The following is a 22,137-nucleotide window of genomic DNA, read 5'->3' on the forward strand; positions in this document are numbered from 1 at the left end:
TGGATAGACAATGTTAATTTCAGATGGATGAAACAATTCAAGAACAGGATAAGTGGGGCTTAAGTGTGACATAGTGTAATTAATTTAGGTCACGTGATGTATGTCTCTTGACGTAGAATGCCACTTTCTTTGCATTTAATCTTTGATTCATGCAAAATTCTTCGAGTTTATTGAGAAATTGTAAAATTATTTCACTCACATTTTGTTGTCCTTCGGCATAGGACTTTAATTCCTGGATATTGTCCATGACCTGGCCGATTATAGGCAGCCCAGTATTTAGATACTGCTGTGTTCATGAGCCCGAAAAAATTTGCATTCCCCTACCAACTTATGCAAATCTTAGACATTTAGCAGTTAAATTGTAAAAGTGATATGTAACTACAATTTAACATATTATGTTACTGTCTAAAGTATATTGGAAGTAGGAAAATACCGGAAATTTATTTTCAGCTCGATTTTTCTCTTCTCAAAATTTTGCTGCGAATTTGCCGCCCTGGATCTGAACCCATGCGTAAACATGGGCCTGATTGTAGGCAATGGTTTCTCGGGATGTTGTGACCATTCTTCTTCATCTGAAGGCAGGACGATAATCTGCTCATGCTACATTGCAGGCTGATTTTCATAATTTTGGAACCTAATTTCATTGAATTCTACTTCTAATTATAAAAAAAACCGAATTACAGACGATTTTTTTAACATTACATCATATAGGAATATCAAGGGACCGCACAAAGCATTCTAATTAAAACATTCGAATTAGATAAGCACGACTGAAATAAATTGGTTTGTAAAGTTAATTAGAATTTCAATGCGGAATTGTATGGTTGGGCAATTCCATGATTGGTATGAAAATGAAATTAAATTCTTATTTCTTGTGACTGCAACAGTGGCGAAGCTCTTAAGAGGCCTTTGAGACTTAGCCTACCCAAAGAATTTTAGTTATATCTAGTAACAGTATAAGTTCGTAATAACGATGTATCGTAACACTTGGTTTCACTCCGATCCTTCCATATATGTCGGCAATCATTCCAGGATGAAAATTTCAGTGCGAGAGGCTTGTGGCAGAAGCCTCTAAAGGCATGGCTATGATCTTGATTCACACGCTTGAGGGAGGACCAGAAAGGGGGTATCAATCCACTACATCTCCGTATGAAACGCAGCTAGCCTCAGCAATAATAAAGTGCATACATGTATGTGTTACATATTAATTTTGTATAAAATTTCTCATACTGAGAGAACATTGAGGTCATTATTTGTAGAATTAAAAGAGAGAAACCATTTTATTTGGATGTATGAAACAAAATATGCTTACAGAGATAGAAGACGTAAAATAGCGGATGGAGGAAAGCAAATTAGAAATTTTCAATTTACATGATATATAAGAAATATCCTTGGCTAACAGGATGCTCTGAGATAAGTTATATTGTTATACCTGCATTCTTTTGGGAGTAAAAATAAGTGGACATCATCTTCTTGTGGGATCTGTGTCACAAAAAATGTTGACAGAAAAACCGAGGAACATCTGCTGTATAAAAAGATATAAGGTAAGAAGATTTTTCAGCCTACCCAATACTTACAACTTAGCTTCGCCACTGGAATGCACGCCAAGAGAAAAGACAGATATCAGTCTGTTTCCGTTCGTGAAGGAGGAGGAAGATTGTCCATTTTGGTTTACAACAGAGCCAAAGTAATTTACCTGTAGAACTTATATTCAATTTGTTGTTTCTTTCGGAATTCTTCTTGCATGAAATGAAAAATCAACCTCTCAAACTCCTTTAAAGCAGTTGTATAATGACAAAGCTTAGATCAGGCATGTCAGAAATCAGACTCTAAATGTGCAGTTATGTGCGCGGATCGCCGGTCTGTGCGGACTGCATCAATCAAGCGTTGCTCTTACCCGTTGTAGGGGTGTACAATAATCTATTCTGCGCTTCTAGGGTTGGATTAAATAGACATTTGCACATTATAAACATAGTTAGCAGAACGAAAAAAACACAGTTATTAACAGTGTCTATATTTGACAATTGTAATACAAGAAACTTTAGGCTTACTCAGTTATACTAAACAAAGTAGTGGTTTGTAAAGCATAATTTATTAATATGATTTTTATACAGTATTTGAAGAAAAAAAAAATTGCAGTAATTTCGAAACAACAAGAAACGAACAAGTATTTCATTTTACGTAGTAGGTACTAATTATTTTAAAGTAATAGACCCTACTCTTTCATTGTTCGTCAAGCATTATTATTTACTGTGACCATTGGTGCACAAATGTTGAAGAAAATGTTACAATCGCAATTAATTACATGCAGTAGGACATTGTGAAGTTTTTACACTGAAATTATTTCTTTGCTGTATGTCAATATAAATTAATATTAATAAATATAAATTAAGCTTAGAATTTAAATTCACATATAGTTTATTTGAAAACGTTGAGAGCAAGTATCGAAAAGTTGGGAGCGTTACTGAAATAAATTAAAAGTGTAGTTCACAAGCTGTGAAGCGACGATATTCTCTTTATGTCAGATTTAAAGATTTATTAGTATAAGTATATTGAATTAATATTGTGACGTGAGATGGAAAATTAGCCATTATATATTTTTCCAGAAAATTTTTCTGCCTTGCAAATAGTTATTTTCTTCTCTCCTTACAACCTCAGGAGCCTCACATGTATTCCTCACTATATTCTCATCACTTACCAGTTTATGAAATGAAAATCGTAAGTAGTCTAACCTTTGATGGCTGTGTTAGTACAGATTCCAAAACAACGCCATTGTCAAGTACGTTTTGCCGTGAGAGTACTGATTAAGAAATGAGCACTGGCAATATATTTTGAGAACTTTACTAATCTGATCTAAATTGTCACCTCACCACATTATTACCTCAACATAGGCTGATGAAAGCAGGGTTGTTGTAATTTAACCCGACCCAAAAAACCATATGGGTTTTTTAAAAAAAAACCCCTTCAATAAAACCCGACACAAAACCCAAAAAAACCCATATATTTATTTCTTGTAATTTAATCAACATACAAAATATTACAAAAAGGTGCATCATATTTATTTACTATAACAATTTGTCAGCAGAAGTTATTAATTAGGTAATGTTTCATTATAAAGAAAAAATTACTTTCATCAACACGGTGTTTTATTGTAGAATGGTATTAATATTAACTACATCACAATTCAGTCCTTCTTAACATGCAGAAATCTGTAGATCTTCACTAATTTCTCAGCTTTTTCCTCTCCTAACTTATTTCTTAACTTTGACCAAACAAGCCCATAGGTGGAGAAGATTCTCTCAATGGATGCAGTGCTGGCAGGGCAAGAAATTAAACTTTTCACAAAGCTAATAAATCCTGTTGGCAAGTTCCCCTTTTTTGTTGTTTTCAATTCCATTATTTTCCACCATTTTTTGGACTGAACTGTTGTACAACTGCGTCAGAAAACATAGTAGCAGGAAAATAATCAGAATCTGCAATCCTAAAAGACATAACACTTGTCACCCACTCTGGATGAATCTCTGTGAGCCAATTTTCTGCACTTTCCTCTTGATCTGCAGTTATTCTTGCCCCTCTGAATCTTGGATCTAACATATTAGCAAGATAGTGGAAGGGCAGGCTGCGAACTTAAGAATATTTAATAATAATTTACCAATCTTTGCTTATTTAATTTACCAGTTTTTGCTCATGAAGTAGTTCTTAGAATATGTTGGTGTTCTGAATCACTTAGTCACGAAATTGAACTATTTAATACCCATTAGAGAAAAACCCATAAAAACCCAAAGAAACCCATAAAAACCCAGTAAAACCCACTGGGTTGGGTCTTTTTTTAAATACCCGGGTTTTTCTCAACCCTGGATGAAAGCCTTTGATTTTAAAATAATTATTATTGTTGGCTGAGGAAAACATTATAACAATTATGTTATATGATTCGTAATTTCTCTTCTCCGTTATCTCTGAACTCCTTACTTTATTTATCATAACTCATTCACAGACACAGCCAAATCGGCACTTGTACTGAAACTGTGTTACTGAAACAAAAGCTGCTGCAGATATTGTACAGCCCTGTCGCGTTCCCCTCCAAGGCGATTCACTCCCTCCAGGTAGGGGAATAGAGAGTACACATCACACAGAGACATTTGCACAATGTGCAGGTCTTTGACATGCCTGGCTTAGATGTTTCCATTATGCTTTTCATTAATGTAAGAAACCCCTTGTAATTGTTTCATCCATATGGTGTTACTTGTGTGATATCTGGTATATTATGTAATCAGCAAGCATGTTGTCTGCTCCTGTTGTGTTGGATCAGACGTGATCTGCTCTCTCCAGAATTGCAAATACAGTTTACACTTCATGGCATATCTTATTATTGTATTGCTGTCCGATGTCGTGTCACAGTTTTAATGATTGGGGACTACCTGTATTTATTTTGGTATAAATGATGAATTGCTGTAAGTGACGGCTTCGGTGAGGGCAGGAAATGGTACTACTACTGAATATGTAATTGTTAGTTGGAAGAATTTGTAAACGTGTTTAAGACATTTCAAAAAATTGTTTTTGTGTCAGTCACCTTGTTATGTACAGGTGGGAACTATTGACTGCAGCATTGTACATATCCAGACATAGTAGATGTGATATTACATTTGAAGTAGTGTGTACCTGTCATGTGAGACGATCGTCCCTTCATTTAATGATAGCAGATACTGCATGGGAACAGAAGCTAGTGTGCAGGCCTAAATACAAAATCAAAATGAAAGTTGAAAAGTAGATATTGGATTTTGTAGGTGCTTTGAAGAACATTGTGTGCTTCATCTCAGTGCCGTGTTTGAACATTCGACTAACAGTGAATATGAACAGTTTTCTCATTTACGCTTTACTACTGAACACTATTTTCATTCGTGTTTAAGGAGGTTATTTATTTGTTCAACTGTGTTGAATTTCATTTCGAAGTGTGTCATCTGTCTACAAGTATTAGTTGAACACTTTTTTTAGGTTAGTCTCGATGATGAAGTGTAAGCTGACGATTCAGCTTCATTTCATTATAAGTGTGTGGTTCCCAGGGTAAGCTTATTGCCTAACTATATTGCAGCATTTAAGATTTTTTAAATATATTTCTGTAGCATGTATCAATTTGTATGCTTCCTCATGCATTGAACATCTATCTGATGTGCAAAAATATCGACAGTGTTGTGTTAGTTACTTCTCTTTCTGTGTTCAATTCATTGTGGAGATTGGAAAAGGTTAAATAGAAGAGTCCTTAGTCAAATGTTTTGTAATGTTAAAGAGTTTTGAACAGATAAAACGTACTTCAGACGCTGGTTGTGATAATCAGAGTAATGTGATTCTATGGTGTATGTTTTTGTTCCCAGTTTTGAGGCGTGGGGTAAGAATAAAAAAAAATGAATAAACTCATTGTTAACCTTTTCTTCGCAGTCAGTATTATTCCATTATTTACCTGTGTATATCCTTGTTAACCACTAAGTTGTTAGAAGATTGTTGTGTGTAACACTTCTCTGAAGTCGTTAGATGATTGTAGAGTGTTTGAAATATTTAACTCTCAAATTGTTTACAAGAACAGATTCTAAAATAAAATAGTTACTCTAAGGTAAGACTATTTCTGTAATAAAGTAATAAAACTGGAAAATAATTGTGATAACAGTGCCAAGATTGTTTTTACATTCAAGTCAGTTTTACGAACAGGAAACATATATAGCATGTTGACATCTGTAAATGCATCTTGTTTAACCACATGCCTGCTATGTTTACAGCCACTTTATTCTAGTGGTTATATATGTAATCTGTTCGGCATTCTACATAACCAATAAAATTGTCTTATTTTATTCCACAGAAAGTTTGTAAAATGTGAATTCTCCCGAAGTTTGTCCTGTTAATGGTAGTTGATGCATTTTAGAAACAAGTCCCTGCATGATAGTAAAGTACATTTCATGAAATGCTCCAAAAATCTGTGACGGATTTTACTCATTAATAATTTAAAAACTGTTGAATATAGGAACGTACTGTTTTTTATGCTCGACCATGCTGAAATGTAGTAATTATACACCTGGTAGCAGCCTTTTAATGGACCTCATTAAAGTACACCTATTCATTAAAGTTCAGGTTTTCCACCAATCAGAAAATACCATTGTAGCAATATGAAAGCGCAAGTATCGATTATTCTCGGATATGCAATCGAAAGACAACTAGCGAAACGTCACGGAGGCTAGAAATCCAATACTGTTGCAGAAAGTTATGTTCTGTTACTATAATAATTAGCGTTAATTGTAAATAATATTCAAATAAATTCAATTTGTCATCTCGTTTTTCAATGTCTAAATCAATTTCCAGGTTATATCAAGATTAATGTTCACTTTACTCTCTAGATTATATCAAGGTCAATGACACTTGTTCCTCGGAAAAAATAATACTTTCGCGTCTGCGCACATCTCACAATTTACGAGATATTGCACAAGGTCAGTTCCGCTCCCCAGTCAGATAAGAATAATATGAATACTTGTGAATAATTTCAAGTTAGAAATATGGTCGAGCATAAAAAGTCGTATGAAACTTGCCTATAATGGTAATTAAGACGCTCGTATGAAAATTATGAAACTCACGTCTTAATTACTACAATTATAGGCTCATTGCTTAATGTACTATTGCATTGCAATCATTTTCTGCTCTCCATCCAAATAAGGCTCCTTTAGTTGGCAGTGGGCAACAGTGAAGTTCTCCCCATGTGTTCCGTAGCGTGTCTGCAGTGACACTTCGTACTGCACTCTGATTCTTTGCATCAGTTCTTGAATAATGGACACTTTACTTGTGTATACTTTATCCTTGATAAAACCCCAGAAGAAAAAATCCAGTGGGCTGAAAGGGGCCAGTGTATGGGTCCATCACAGACAATCAACCTTCTGTTGAAGTTAATTTGCGGACTGGTCTGTTTTCCTGTGTGCCATTATTCCTCTCGAATCCATGATAGAACCTCCTTGGAATTTGTAAACTTCCTGCACATATCTTAGGGGTTTGGAATTGAACAGGTTACGTCAGCTGCTTGTCTATGCGGATGACGTGAATATGTTAGGAGAAAATCCACAAACGATTAGGGAAAATACGGGAATTTTACTTGAAGCAAGTAAGGAGATAGGTTTGGAAGTAAATCTCGAAAAGACAAAGTGTATGATTATGTCTCGTGACCAGAATATTGTACGAAATGGAAATATTAAAATTGGAAATTTATCCTTTGAAGAGGTGGAAAAATTCAAATATCTGGGAGCAACAGTAACAAATATAAATTACACTCGGGAGGAAATTAAACGCAGAATAAATATGGGAAATGCCTGTTATTATTCAGTTGAGAAGCTTTTATCATCCAGTCTGCTGTCAAAAAATCTGAAAGTTAGAATTTATAAAACAGTTATATTACCGGTTGTTCTGTATGGTTGTGAAACTTGGACTCTCATTTTCAGAGAGGAACAGAAGTTAAGGTATTACAGAATAATGTTCTCAGGAAAATATTTGGTGCTAAGAGGGATGAAGCTACAGGAGAATAGAGAAAGTTACACAACACAGAACTGCACGCATTGTATTCTTCACCTGGCATAATTAGGAACATTAAATCCAGACGTTTGAGATGGGCAGGGCATGTAGCATGTATGGGCAAATCCAGAAATGCATATAGAGTGTTAGTTGGGAGGCCGGAGGGAAAAAGACCTTTGGGGAGGCCGAGACGTAGATGGGAAGATAATATTAAAATGGATTTGAGTGAGGTGGGATATGATGATAGAAAATGGATTGATCTTGCACAAGATAGGGACTGATGGCGGGCTTATATGAGGGCGGCAATGAACCTCTGAGTTCTTTAAAAGCCAGTAAGTAAGTAACATATCTTAGTCTCTCTCCTGCACCTGGTCGTCTCCATGTGCATATTCTTCTGGAATATGGATGTAGACTGAAACGATTCATCAGTAAAGGAAACCTGACTCCATTGATCATCTGCCCAATCACCATGGTGCTCACACCACAAAACAGTCTGGGTTGATACACCCACATTCCCAAGATTCTGCAACTCATTTCTTAACATTAGCAGTTTAATGAAGTCCTTTTTCTCAAGACTTTTTAGACACAGAAATTTATCTTGTGTGGCAATTGTAATACTTGATTCACCAGGGTATCGTTCTTCTAGACTGCCAAATTCGCGATATCTACTCCACATTCTTGATATCACACCTCTTACAGTATTCACAGATTCTCTACATCAGCTTGTGTTCCACTATTTTCAGTTATACCAATTGCCCTAAACATGTCGCCGCAGCTTAAATGACGACGATGAGCATCCATTTCTATTGTTTTAACAGTTCTTTAATGTTTTACACTGTTAAAGTTACAAAACTTCTCCATTACCAATAATAATATCACTCAAATCCATTTTAATATTATCTTCCCATCTACGTCTCGGCTTCCCCAAAGGTCTTTTTCCCTCCGGCCTCACAACTAACACTCTATATGCATTTCTGGATTCGCAAATACCCTTGAGCTACTAAAATAAGAAATTCCAATGTAATAATGTCAACAAACTGAAACACCGGTTACCATGGTTTCTAGTGGATAGACAAATGAATAACTCGCTTATGTATACGCAATGGTTATGATTTACGTGGGTATAGAAAGAATGTTGTATAAGATTTCATCTTTTACACAATTTTGATGTGTGTAGATACCAGACAGAAGGGATAGTTGAGTGCACTTTTTTTCCCCTAAGAACCAAGAGTATAGCCCTCCTATTAAATGTGTGTTGCAGCACTTTGAATGCTATAAAGTAATGAAGCAGCCCCCGACCAGATATAAAATATGATATGTACAGTCCTAGCTTAGGAATTAATACAAACAGAAAAATTAATTTTGGAATTTACAATATAAATTTTCTAAAAAGAAAAGTGAATGTTTTGATGTTTCAGGGACAAAACATGATGGTAGGTAAAATTAGACTCTATTGTCAAAATAGGCATTTTTAGATTCTATGAAAGTACCAATTTAAGACGTAGTTTTCTATGAAATGTGTAATTGAAAGTTTTTATGCACATCATTTATGGATTAAAATGGATTTTTACCTAAAATTAAAGTTAACAGATTTTTTTTAACATTCTGTTAGTTTGTCATTGACTTGTATTGTTTTTACACACCTTAAAGAATTAAAATACTCATTCTATTTAAACAGAAGCATTAGTTCCAGGAAGACATGGAGATATTTCAATCGACTCTGGAATTGTGCATAGAAAATCATTTTCTCAGCTAAAATTTAAAACATGTTAGTCCATTTTGAGCAAAGATCAGCATTTTCTTCATCCCACTTTGCTATTTTCTCTGAAATCACATATTTCTTCAAGCAAGAAATTTTGTAAAATAAATTATTTCATCCAGGTCAAGTCCATGTACATTGGAAGAAAAGTAATGGACTGTCTCTTCAAACTTTTCTAGTTGTGGAAGAATCTTAGCGATATCCTAGATCTAGGGCAATATACATCCCACAGATAGCTTATGTTGTGAATGAATACTCCAGACACTGATACATTCTAGTGATGGGAGTATTCCAATAAAAAAAAAAATACAAAATATTCGATTCTTGTGAGTTATCTCGAATTGTGAGCAAGTATTCGAATACTTTGCTCAGATGATAGATGTTGTGAGAAGTGAAGAATGAGAATAGGAAGAAAGAATAGAGGAGGAAATTCTCGAGAACACCAATTGCTCATCAATTAGGCTAACCTCGTGATAGTTGCATGCAATAAAATCTTGCTCCAGATTGTCTTTCTCTCGTCTAATTACGGAACGCAGAAATCAACATCTTTATTGGAAGTTGCAGATAGCTACAGCACGTGATTAGAATAATAAAAAATATAAACTCCTGTGCTTGTTGGATAAGAGAACCGAGAACCTGCCGGTGAGTAATCAAATTGTTATTCAAATGATAAAAGTACCTGAATAATTTCAAGGGAAAAATTGTTCCAGAGCCGGGTATTGATCTCGGGACCTCTGGTTGAACGTACCAGCGCTCTGCCAACTGAGCCACCTGGGAACTCCACCCGACACTGTCTCAACTTTTCCCTTTATATCCACACAACTCGCGTGGGCTGACGGAATGCCAGAGACCCACATCGAGTGCACACAATCTCTGTGTGACTTAGAATTGTGGTTTTCTGTTAATGTACACCAGAGGTCCCGGGATCGATACCCGGCTCCGGAACAATTTTTCCCTCGAAATTATTCAAATCTGCTTTACAGGGAGCTTTACCTGAAAGACTAGATTTGGATAAAAGTACCTATTCGAGAACATTTATCCGAATAAATATTATTGAAGAACAGATTATTTGATTCCGCCCATCACTAATATATTCAACAGCATTTTCATAAAATTACAATAATTAACACTTAAAATTCGGGGATATCTGGGGTCAAATTATAAAATGCGGGGACATTTCAGGGACGAATTTTGTTCCAGAACAAAAAGCAAAATTTTGGGACTGTTCCCTGGAAACGGGGATGTCTGGTAACCTTACCTAAAATCCGAAGCCTAGTGATCGCACGTCAAAAGCTGCACTTTAGAGTGTTTATTAGGTAGCTGGGACCAGTTTCAGCAGAAAACTACTGTCTAATGAAAATAATGCAGTTACGAAACTAATGTTTTATTGCCTTTATGTATATTAAAATTTGATCATTATATGGATTTCTTATTTTTCATCTTAAAATGCCATCCCTGTGCCTCCATTATGCCCAATTATGGTAACTTTGTTCTGTATTAGGTGCCACCAGGTAATTTTAGGCACCGGGGCGACCTGGTGTCTAGGATTGGTTATGTCCTGAGTTTGAGTATACTCTATGAAAATTTTTTGGGTCTTCCACATCTTTCCTGTTAAGAACACTAACAGTTTCCATGACCTTACAGTACCAAGCCTTAATGTTGTTTGCACATGGTGGGTCTCACTAGTTTCTTTGAGCGTATTCCAAATCTCAGCGCTGAGCAATCTGATGGCACCACGGTGTTCCGAATTTCACCGATGGAGTCACTGATGCTCCACCGGTGTCACACTGGTGCCATCAGCTTGCAGAGGTGGTAGCAGTCTCCATCAGCCGCCATCGGTGAATCTGATTGGTTCTTGTATAGGGCGGGAATTAGCAGACGAATGACATCGTGCACTGTTGTGTCATGGCGGTGTGTTCTGCTGTATTGTTTGTAATGAGCACAACGTAAAAACAATATGTTAATGGCTTATGAGCGAACATGTCAACGGACCAGTTATTACTACCGGTTCAAGAAATAAATTGTTTATGCTCCCTTTTCTTTGAACGAGATGGCAGTACGGAAATTTCGCAAACATTTTGCTAGCGTAGCACAGACAACAACTTATACAGTCGCCATGACAGCCATCGATCCTTCCAGCAGTTTTGTTCCTATTTTGCTGCAGCGTGACGTCATTGTTGTCCACCAGTCGGGTGAGATTTGGAATACGCTATTTCTGATTATGTCGTGATAAAGCACACAACACATGCCTTGTGCTGCACTACACTGTTATTTTATGACATGGCTGAAGTGTAGTAAAGGAACATACAGCGTTGTAGCTAGAATACAATATACTGATTAAGTGAAACTCAAGAACAGTTTTTATTTCTCGTCAGAAAGCTACAAAACAATTCACAACAAAACCGTTGCTAAGGAGAGCAGAATTTCCATAGCCCACTCCGTTAGTATCATGAACCTAGACGTAGGCCAGTTGTGACTGCAGAACTCAGAGCCCTACAGCGTTGCTACTACTACTGACATCTGTGGTGTGTATACAAACTTTTTTGAATCGACGTTTGCAATGCATAAAACCATACATTCTTATCTTTATAACAGTTTTAAGTCATTAATGAGTAATGAATGAAACCTAGCAGAGACTTGTGGAGCGCTGTGTGTACTCCATGTCGTTTCCTGATCTATGTCCTTTTTTTCCTCTTGCGTTTGATGAATGTTAATGTTGTGAGCCATCCAAATACTGCGTGATAAATATCAATGCTACATTACTGAAAGGAAGTTGTTAAAAATTTGATTTAATAAACAATTGACCTTACTCCAAATAAGACAAATTTTGATAATTCATTTTGAATCTTACGTACACTACTTTTAACACTTGAATATAAGTAATTGATTAACTAGTGGACTTACTCGTGTTAATTATGTAAGTCTGTGCGGCTTAAAGCTGTTTCAGTGCATCATCACACCATCCTCAGAGTCTACTAGATCTCGGCGTCATCTCTACATACGCCGATCACATAACCAATGCTAACCACACATACAATAACATAAATACAGACATGGAAATCCTACACATACAACCCAAGAACCAAAAACTCAACACACTAGAACAATACAAAATATACAAACACACTAAAACACACCCTGATCAAATTCTCATCACACAGATCAATTTCAGTACACACACACTATATAACTCCACTTTTCAACACCTTTCAACAATCAAACACACCCACATAACAGGCAGAGAAGTTCGAGATGACGCCGAGATCTAGTAGGCTCTGAGGATGGTGTTATGTAGCACCGAAACAGCTGTAAGCAGCACAGACTTACATAATTAACACGAGTAAGTCCGCTAGTTAATCAATTACTAATAAAAATTTTATTCTCTTTTTAATTTCAGGCGAATGAAATTAAATTAATTACGGTACTTATAAGTAACTAGATTAAAAATTAATTTTCAATAATGTGGTGAGTAGCTCAGTTGGTAGAGCAACTGGCTACGGACTGTAAGGTGCGGGGTTCGATTCTTTCTAAGTAATGATAGAATTTTCTCGTTGCCAAACTTCAGAACAGCTCTGAGATTCACTCAGATTCCTGTACTGGGTCTTTCCTAGGAGTAAAAGGTGGTTGGAGCATGGTGTCCAACCACTCCAACTCATTCTAGTGCTGAGCTCAAGAAAGCATGGCCATCAAGTGCCTTCTTTACCTTTTATACAGTACAGATTCATTTATACCTTTTTATGGGGACTGAAGAAAAAGCACATAAGAAAGAAAAATGTATAAAATTGAAATGACATTTTAATAACATCTGAAATAACATGTTTAATAAAATGTGATTATTTTAGAAAAAAAAAGTGTATTACTTTGGACTGTTTCCTCCAAAGGACTAAACCATGTCCTTAAATATTGTGATAACTAGAGCGCGGATTTCCATGCACTATAAAATCTTAAAAAAGGCATGCATTTATGTACTATTATATGACAATGTAGCGAAAATACAGTAAAAATATGCACTATCAAAATTGAGTTCTACATTACGTTACATTCGGTTGAGAAGCTTTTATCATCCAGTCTGCTGTCAAAAAATCTGAAAGTTAGAATTTATAAAACAGTTATATTACCGGTTGTTCTTTATGGTTGTGAAACTTGGACTCTCACTTTGAGAGGAACATAGGCTAAGGGTGTTTGAGAATAAGGTGCTTAGGAAAATATTTGGGGCTAAGAGGGATGAAGTTACAGGAGAATGGAGAAAGTTACACAACGCAGAACTGCACGCATTGTATTCTTCACCTGACATAATTAGGAACATTAAATCCAGACGTTTCAGATGGGCAGGGCATGTAGCACATATGGGCGAATCCAGAAATGCATATAGAGTGTTAGTTGGGAGGCCGGAGGGAACAAGACCTTTAGGGATGCCGAGACGTAGATGGGAAGATAATATTAAAATGGATTTGAGTGAGGTGGGATATGATGATAGATACTGGATTAATCTTGCCGGGACCGATGGCGGGCTTATGTGAGGGCGGCAGTGAACCTCCGGGTTCCTTAAAAGCCAGTAAGTAAGTATTACGTTGCATTTATATTTTATTTTGAAACAACGTGCTGCGACTAATTTCTCAAAATTTTCTTCACTTAAGCTCATGTATTTATCTGAAGGACGCTCCTGAACTCAGAAAATGATCTTTCGACGTCACAAAAAGTGAGATAGTTATGCGAAGAAATTTGGGACAAATTGAAGTCGAATTGCAAGTCCTTTGCATTTCTGCATGACCATGGCCCCATCGGGAATCGAACCCGCGACCTCCCGACTTTGCAGCATTACGCCTTAACCGCGATGCTGTCACCCCAAAATACATACAGTAGCTACTTACGACTTTATTACAACAATTACAATAAACTACATCGCCATCCGTCTCTAGAAATTCCTTTCCCTCAAAATTCATTTTGACACAAGTTCTCTTCCTGCAGTTCTAACAGAAATTATAGCAAAACCTCACAATTCGACGCAAAAGTATATTAAATTGCAGTTTGCAAGCATGCTGCGTATGCCTTTCTTCCTTTCAATATTTTGGCCTCTGGCTTGTAACTAGCAAGATTTGGGGGTTGGAAATTCCAGTGTGACAAAAGGGAGGGGTTAGTGGGAAGTCCAAAACTAGTCAGGTAGGATACCACGAAACCATATTACCGGTAGCTTTCTTTTATTTTTTCTCAATAGACAAATAATGTGGAAATATCAGTTCTATGATAAAACATTCATCATCTTCTTCTTCTTCTTCTTCTTCCCTTCAAGTATTAGGCCAAATGGCCTGTTACGATCTCACAGTTGAATTTTCAATCCAGCGCTTCTTTGGACAACCGAGAGATCTCTTCCTTTTTGGACGATATGGAGCGTGACTTTTGGGATTCTATCTCTATGCATGCGATGCAGATGATTTATCCAGTTGTTCTGATAATGTTTTACGTGATTAATCACAGGTTCTAGTTGTAATTCTTCCATTACATCTTCATTGCGTTTGTGATCCCATTTCGTATATCCCGCTGTATATCTCATAAATTTCATTTCATTAGCCGTTATTCTGCTTTCGTCAATGTCCATGCCTCACTGCCGTAACAAAGTACAGGTCTCGCCAAGGTCTTGTAAAGGCGAATTCTAGTATGCCTTTGTACTATGGAAGGTTTCATAATGTTGTTAATTATCCCATTGTTTTGGTGTATTTAGAAATTTTCTGTGAAATGTCTACTTCATCGAAAAAAGATGTGTATCTGAGATATGTAAAATAACTTATCCTTTCTAATATTTTTTAATCTAAACATATTTTACTAGGCACAGGGTATTTTCCGCAGAAGGCCATAATTTTAGTTTTTTCTTTATTGATTTTCATATCATATTTAATTCCAACATTCATAAAAAAAACACTATTTTGCAAGTTAACATAATATATGCACTAAAGCCAGAAAAAAAGGACATAATCCAATGCCACCAGGTTGTCTTATCGACATTTCTGGTCTTCTCTCCTGGCCGTGGCTTAGTTGTAACCCACTTCTGAGGTTGGGGCGCCTGGAAGGCGGAGTTACATTACCCCGATGATGTGATAGGATGATTATGATAATGTAGTGCCAGGAGAGGTCTTAAATCTAAACTTAACCTAAATTCCAGACCATGGACGAACACAGGAATAATCCCCTTTAAGGAAAAAAATGACACAGTGGAAACAACCAAACATCATCATAATCATCGTCCTTGCAGGTATTAGGCCTAGTGGCCTATTTCGGTCTCCGTCCATCTTTTCAGGGGGCGTCCCAAAGATCGTCTTCCATGTGGCACATAGCGAAGAATTTGTCTTGGGAGTCTGGAACGGTCCATCCTATTGACATGGTTAAGCCATTTTTGTCTATAGTGGTTGAGATGTTCATAAATAGGCGTAATTTTCAATTCTTTTGTAATTAGTTCATTCCTTTTGTGGTCAAGCAAGCTGTAGCCGGCAGTCCACCTTAGAAATCTCATTTCCGCAGTTGTTAGGCGTTGAACATCTGAGTTTCGGACAGTCCAGGCCTCACTACCATACACGAGGACAGGTCTTGCTAGAACTTTATATGCTTTTAACCTGGTATGTATAATAATGCAATATAATAGTCTAAATATGTGTTATTAAATTTAAAATCTTGAAAATATGCATTATGCGTGAATTTACTCTTAAAAAAAGCCAAAACATGCAAATATACACGGATTATTTGGAATCGATGTCATAAAAACGAATATTTGCAAAGTTTAAGAAGCATAACAAGCTTATATAAAAACATGCATTTGCATGGAAATCCGGGCTTTAGTGATAATGTTCCATAATTTGCTCAGCTACATCATGATGTGCTACATCAGCACTGTTTCTAAAGCAGTAACAGCATCATTAAGTTTGTTGGAAGCAAGCATGGGCAGTCTCGAATTTCCACGAATTTTAAAGTGGGCGCATCTTAACAATAAACACGTGCTGTATTTTCGCATTCTTACATTTTCACTGCATAACCTAATTCCCAGCAAAATTGATTTAGATCTTATAAATAAAATGGTGTTTCGTATCTCTTGGGGTTTAAAATATGATCACATTAATGTAAAAATGGAATAAACGAAATAAGTGAACATGAAATTTTGCAGGACATCAGGAAAAAAAAAAAAACGAATAAGTGCGAAATTTATAAAAGAAGTTTTACTGTATTGTGCGAGTAGGAACTTTATTTTATTTCATAGACTTTTTGGTCAAATATCTCTGGGCTGATGCATGTTATCCATCTTGCAGTATTTGAATGTTACCTTCTTTAAATTACAGGATGTGATAAAATGAAAACATTTCTGGAATGTACCAGTACGGTAAGTAGTGCTAATCAGAACGGGTTATTGTGTAACTGAATTATGATGTTTTACTTCAAAGTAGGCCAGTTATTTATCACAAGCATTATTATTTAAGAATATTAGAATTGGTTAATCCTTAAAAATATGTTTGGCATGTGGCTGTTTGTGTGCGATAATTTGCTAAGGAGTAGTTTTCCGTGGTAAAGTGCTTGTCATTACTGCTATTAAATTCGATATTTGCTGGATCAAGTACAATTTGGGGATGATGGGTGTTTTAAGTGTGATAAATGTTGAAAGGTTGTTTCATGGCTGCTTTTGAATGGGTATAAAAGATAAAGGCTTGTCTCTGAATGAGACATGATACATATCTCTATAATCGTATTTTTTCCCCACGTCAAAATTCTGCTCTGCTTACCTATCATCCCGAATGATTTCTGTCTTACAAGTAGCTCTGTCTTGTTAGTAATGAGATACTTCACAATGTTAAACTAGCAGAGCCGAAGAACAGGGTGTCCACTCGTTTGGATAACCGTGAACAACGGAATGTATCAGGGAATTCAGTAAATTACTGAAAAATAAGAAAATATCAGGGAATTGTGGAAAAAAATTCTGGAACTTTATTCCTTCTTCCGTCAAATAATAATAATAGTGTTTCTCTAACAGTTTTACAAGAAAAATAGCTTTCATTTCTGAAAATGACCCTAATACTGTTCATGGAAATGCCACCCTTGAGCTTGTGTTTTCTACAAAATAAATTTTAGTTGAAAATATACTTACTTACTGGCTTTTAAGGAACCCGGAGGTTCATTGCCGCCCTCACATAAGCCCGCCATTGGTCCCTATCCTGAGCAAGATTAATCCAGTCTCTACCATCATATCCCACCTCCCTCAAATCCATTTTAATATTATCCTCCCATCTACGTCTCGGCCTCCCCAAAGGTCTTTTTACCTCCGGCCTCCCAACTAACACTCTATATGCATTTCTGGATTCGCCCATACATGCTACATGCCCTGCCCATCTGAAACGTCTGGATTTAATGTTCCTAATTATGTCAGGTGAAGAATACAATGCGTGCAGTTCTGTGTTGTGTAACTTTCTCCATTCTCCTGTAACTTCATCCCTCTTAGCCCCAAATATTTTCCTAAGAACCTTATTCTCAAACACCCTTAATCTCTGTTCCTCTCTCAAAGTGAGAATATACTGCAAGAATCTCTTGTGGCCCTAAGAAAGGTACATGATGGTATTTGGAACATTGGAGGAATTGAAAAGGTCTCCATTAATAAAAATCTGGTCCATGCTGCAAGAAATGCTCATGCATTGTATATTCAAAAGGGAAACAGAAAACATTGGATTAAGAAAGTGCTAACAAAGTAAAGAGGGTAAAGTTTGCTTTGATGCTGAAAAACTTAGCCCACAAGGGAAGAAAAGTTTTTTATTATTAAATAAAAAATGCATCTTTAAAAATTATTTTGTGGATAGCTACTTTACTTCTTACTTACTTACTTATTGGCTTTTAAGGAACCCGGAGGTTCATTGCCGCCCTCACATAAGCCCGCCATTGGTCCCTATACTGAGCAAGATTAATCCAGTCTCTATCATCATATCCTACCTCCCTCAAATCCATTTTAATATTATCTTCCCAACTTTACTTCTAGCTTCATTTTATAAATATTGTAAATTGTAACTTTAAGGGGAAAATGACTGCGTATGGAAAACAGGGAAATGTCATTGAATTTTAAAGATAGATTTGAGTGGACACCATGAAAGTCTTTATCAACCACATCTGGAGGTGTTAGCATAATAAATTAATCTAATGATCGGTCGAATATGTTCGTCACATTTCAGCATAATGTTTACACAGAATTTATACATATTGAAAGATACGTCCCTGCCTTTACTGTTAAAATTTAACAGAAGGATTGAAGTTGATGTTCAGATTCACGTTCTGCAGGCGACATCATTGTTACTACAGAGGTCCCCCCAGAAAAATTATCTTATTAATAGGAATATTCATATTTTACGTAAAAATTGGCTATGCAGTTCCTTTTCACAGTAAGCACCAATTGTTCTGAGATTAGAAACATGTTCCACATCTTAAAGCTTCATTGCTCATGTGAGATCTATGGAATAAAATAAATGAATGAATGAATGAATGAAAAAACATGCGAAAGTCCAAATATACAGAAACATTTTTAGTACAATAATTACTTTTTAGATCCAACTGTAAGAAAAATCTTAAAATATTCACTTTATTACATCAATTATTTATAACATTTGTACAAAAAATAGCTCTGGAGGACACTTTTTACTATCTTATCTAGTTGTATTTGTTAATACGTTTAATGTTACTTACACGATAAAAATATTTTATGAAAAAAAAAAAAGATTTAAAATGGCAGTGAATGAGTTTTGAGTTTTGTTCCAAGTAAATAAAAAGCCAGTCATAATAAATATAGGCTTGGAATTCTGTATAAATTGAACACAAATCCCTGTTGAAGATTCACATAATTGTGTTTTTATAATATCCTAGTTATTATATAGTAAAATATGAAATAGCAAACTAGTTACAATATACCAAGAACTAAAAAAATGACAGTTGTGGTATGAACTAGCGTAGCTTGACTATATGAGACACTGAAGTTCGTGCACTGTGTAGGACAAGCCACACCTTCTAGTGAGTCCACCTTATTGAGTTGATACTGCACTGGTACTCGAGTTTCTTGTCATGTATGAACTATAGTACATTATTTCACTATAATCACTTGAAACACACTGGTCCGACCTCGAAGCCAAACGCCTGATGTGGTAATCCATAGTCTACAGGGTAGAAATCTACTATAGGTAGATGGCCGAGCTTCTTTGTACGAACCTCAAAAACTGTTTCAGTTTTGCTCTTCCGTGTCTGAAAAAAATTCCATACATAATTATGAAATATGCAGCAACCTAAAGTAATCTGGAAATCTTATTTGTTGCAAAACAAGCGCATAATGCATCCCATGCATACATATGTACAATCAGCTGATATCTGTAAAAAAAAAAGACCAAGTTCGAGCTGTGAAAAATGTTTAGAAATTATGATATGAATGTTTAAAAGCAGTTAGGCTTACATTACATTTACTAAACACTCATTGTAGAGTTGTGCTTCACATACTAGTGTTAGTTTCCTGTGCAGATTGAAGTTTAAACGAAATATCTAAAGAAGAATGAATATCAGCTGCCAGAGCTCCATTCCCTTCTTCATAGGTTAGAACTTAAGGGCTGTTCTGACTTCTCCACTCTCCAGAACTTTTTCAATAATTACACTATTTAGGAAAGACTTCGCTTTGACACTTTCCATTATTTATGATGAATCTCTCATATGAGTCATAACGTTTCGAAGGTTGGCTGTTTGGCTCTCAAAAAAAAAAAAAAAAAAAAAAGCGGGAGCTACGCTGCAGTTAAAATCTTAGGTCGTGTCTCAAAGCTACATGTATACAACTGAAATTAACTAGATTGTTGACTAAATAGCCGGATGTGACGTCAGAAGTTACGATCCAAAGCTAAACAAACATGGATACCTCATTAGCAATAAATTGGGATTGTGAAGTCTGAAGATGTTTTGGAAATAAAGTATAAGTACATAATGTAGGATACGGTATATGTTAAACAGTGACACTGTTAGTGTCATTTGTTACATTTCTTAAATATAGTAATATTTCAGGCCCTTATCTTTTCCACATATTTCGATTGTTGATAGCAAAACGTAATTTTCATAGATATCTTTTGAACATGTTTTACATTTCTACATCTTTCTACGTTTCTTTCTATGATCTGAGGAAACTATCATTAATTTCACAAACCTGAGAATTAAGTTTCATGCACTCTTCACTGGGAGACTGTTTATAATCGCAGAATTAATATTTTCAAACAATAACAGCTGATAACTCGTGATGAAACTGCATTAGGACACTGCCTTCTTAATTTAGTGCTATATCGTAATATCATGGTTTTCAGAAAAATAGGCTGTGAAGAAGGCCATGATTCCTGCATGCATGTTCAAAGCCCCCTAGTATTAATTTACAAGTCAGCTAGTTACTAGTCACTAGCGTGTAATGTAATAATATAGACTTGAGCTTTGGGACACGGCCGTGTGTTTCTTTGTAGTTTGACCAGTAACGATATGGCGTGTCGTGCCATTTTTTATTACCGGCACTTTGTCTTCACCTACACATTCCGTTGCCCGAGATCCTACGAATGTTTTGTTCTCATTCCGCAGATTAACATTGACATAACCAACCATTATAATTAAAAATCTGCTTGCGTTACTATTCAACAGTCAATCTAGTCATCCATTAGACATGAATAATAATTTATTAAGTAAAACGCATCGACGAACGTAAGCAAGAAGTGTTTTATTAACAGGGAAAGGATTTATATGTAAATACATATTTACTTATAAAGCTAATATAATTTATATTTTGCATTATCTTTATGTTTCACAATGTGTAGGGTTGAAAAATCCTACTTTTATTTTCCATATTTTTCCATATTTTAGAGTTTAGTACATATTTTCGTTAATTTCCATATATTTTCCATATTTCATATAAAACAGTCCATATTATATTAGGTTTAACAATAAAACAAAACAAAATTCCATTAACTTTTAAAAATACATTTCAACAATAGAGATTTAAACACATGTTCAGTAATCCCTTTAACATCAGAGTTATTTGAAAATTAGCAGTCCTATCAACAATGGGAAAGTAAGTTACAAAACTGTATTAATTTAATTTAAAATTTTTAACAGACTTCAGTTGTGCAGCTCAACAGTTAAATGCCAGTCAGAGTACACATAGGTTCAGTTTTGTAAATCATACTATAAAGACGGTAAATATGCCAAAAGTACGTCATTCAGTCAATTTAAAATCAAAACTAACAAGTTACATTTCAGAATTTAAAGAAGATGGTTTATCAACTGACAATAAAATATTATTTTGTAATTTGTGTCAGTGTGCAGTATCATCTACACAAAAGTTCCTGGTGCAACAACACATTACAACTAGTAAACATCAGGCCAACAAACAACTAAATTCCAAGCAGAGACAATTGTTTTTAACACAACCAACAACATCGAATGTAAGATCTGAGTTTAACATCGACCTGTGCCGTTCTCTCATCTCTGCTGATATTCCTCTCTACAAACTAAAGAATAAGGTCTTCAGGGAATTCCTTGAAAAATATACTCAACATACAATCCCGGATGAGTCAACACTTAGGAAGACGTATGCTCCATCCATCTACGATGAGACAATACAGAAGATAAGAGATGAAATTAAAGATAGTTCAATTTGGGTTTCCATTGATGAGACTCCCGACAAAGAAGGTAGACTTGTTGGTAATGTAGTTATCGGTTTGTTAAGTGAACAATATTCTGAACGAATTCTTTTACATTGTGATGTTCTAGAAAAGTGCAATAACAAAACTATAGTTAAACTGTTCAACGAAGCTATGGGTATC

At 35.6% G+C, this 22,137-nt stretch overlaps 2 protein-coding genes across 3 annotated transcripts in view; one reads left to right on the top strand and one right to left on the bottom strand.

The window, feature by feature from the left end:
• The window catches only part of GABA-B-R1 (gamma-aminobutyric acid type B receptor subunit 1), a 163,837-nt gene that overhangs the window by 129,705 nt on the left and 11,995 nt on the right, over positions 1–22,137 (top strand). The gene's annotated exons all lie outside the window — the stretch shown is intronic.
• The window catches only part of LOC138702111 (collagen alpha-1(XI) chain-like), a 210,498-nt gene continuing 207,613 nt past the window's right edge, over positions 19,253–22,137 (bottom strand). For both annotated transcript variants that reach the window (XM_069829693.1, XM_069829692.1), the window contains exon 29: positions 19,253–19,543. In XM_069829693.1, the coding sequence (XP_069685794.1) occupies positions 19,400–19,543 (144 nt within the window). In that variant the 3' untranslated portion in view covers positions 19,253–19,399. The remainder of the gene's footprint in view (positions 19,544–22,137) is intronic.

Source organism: Periplaneta americana, chromosome 6 (genome assembly GCF_040183065.1).
Source record: "Periplaneta americana isolate PAMFEO1 chromosome 6, P.americana_PAMFEO1_priV1, whole genome shotgun sequence".
Taxonomy (NCBI): Eukaryota; Metazoa; Arthropoda; class Insecta; order Blattodea; family Blattidae; genus Periplaneta; species Periplaneta americana.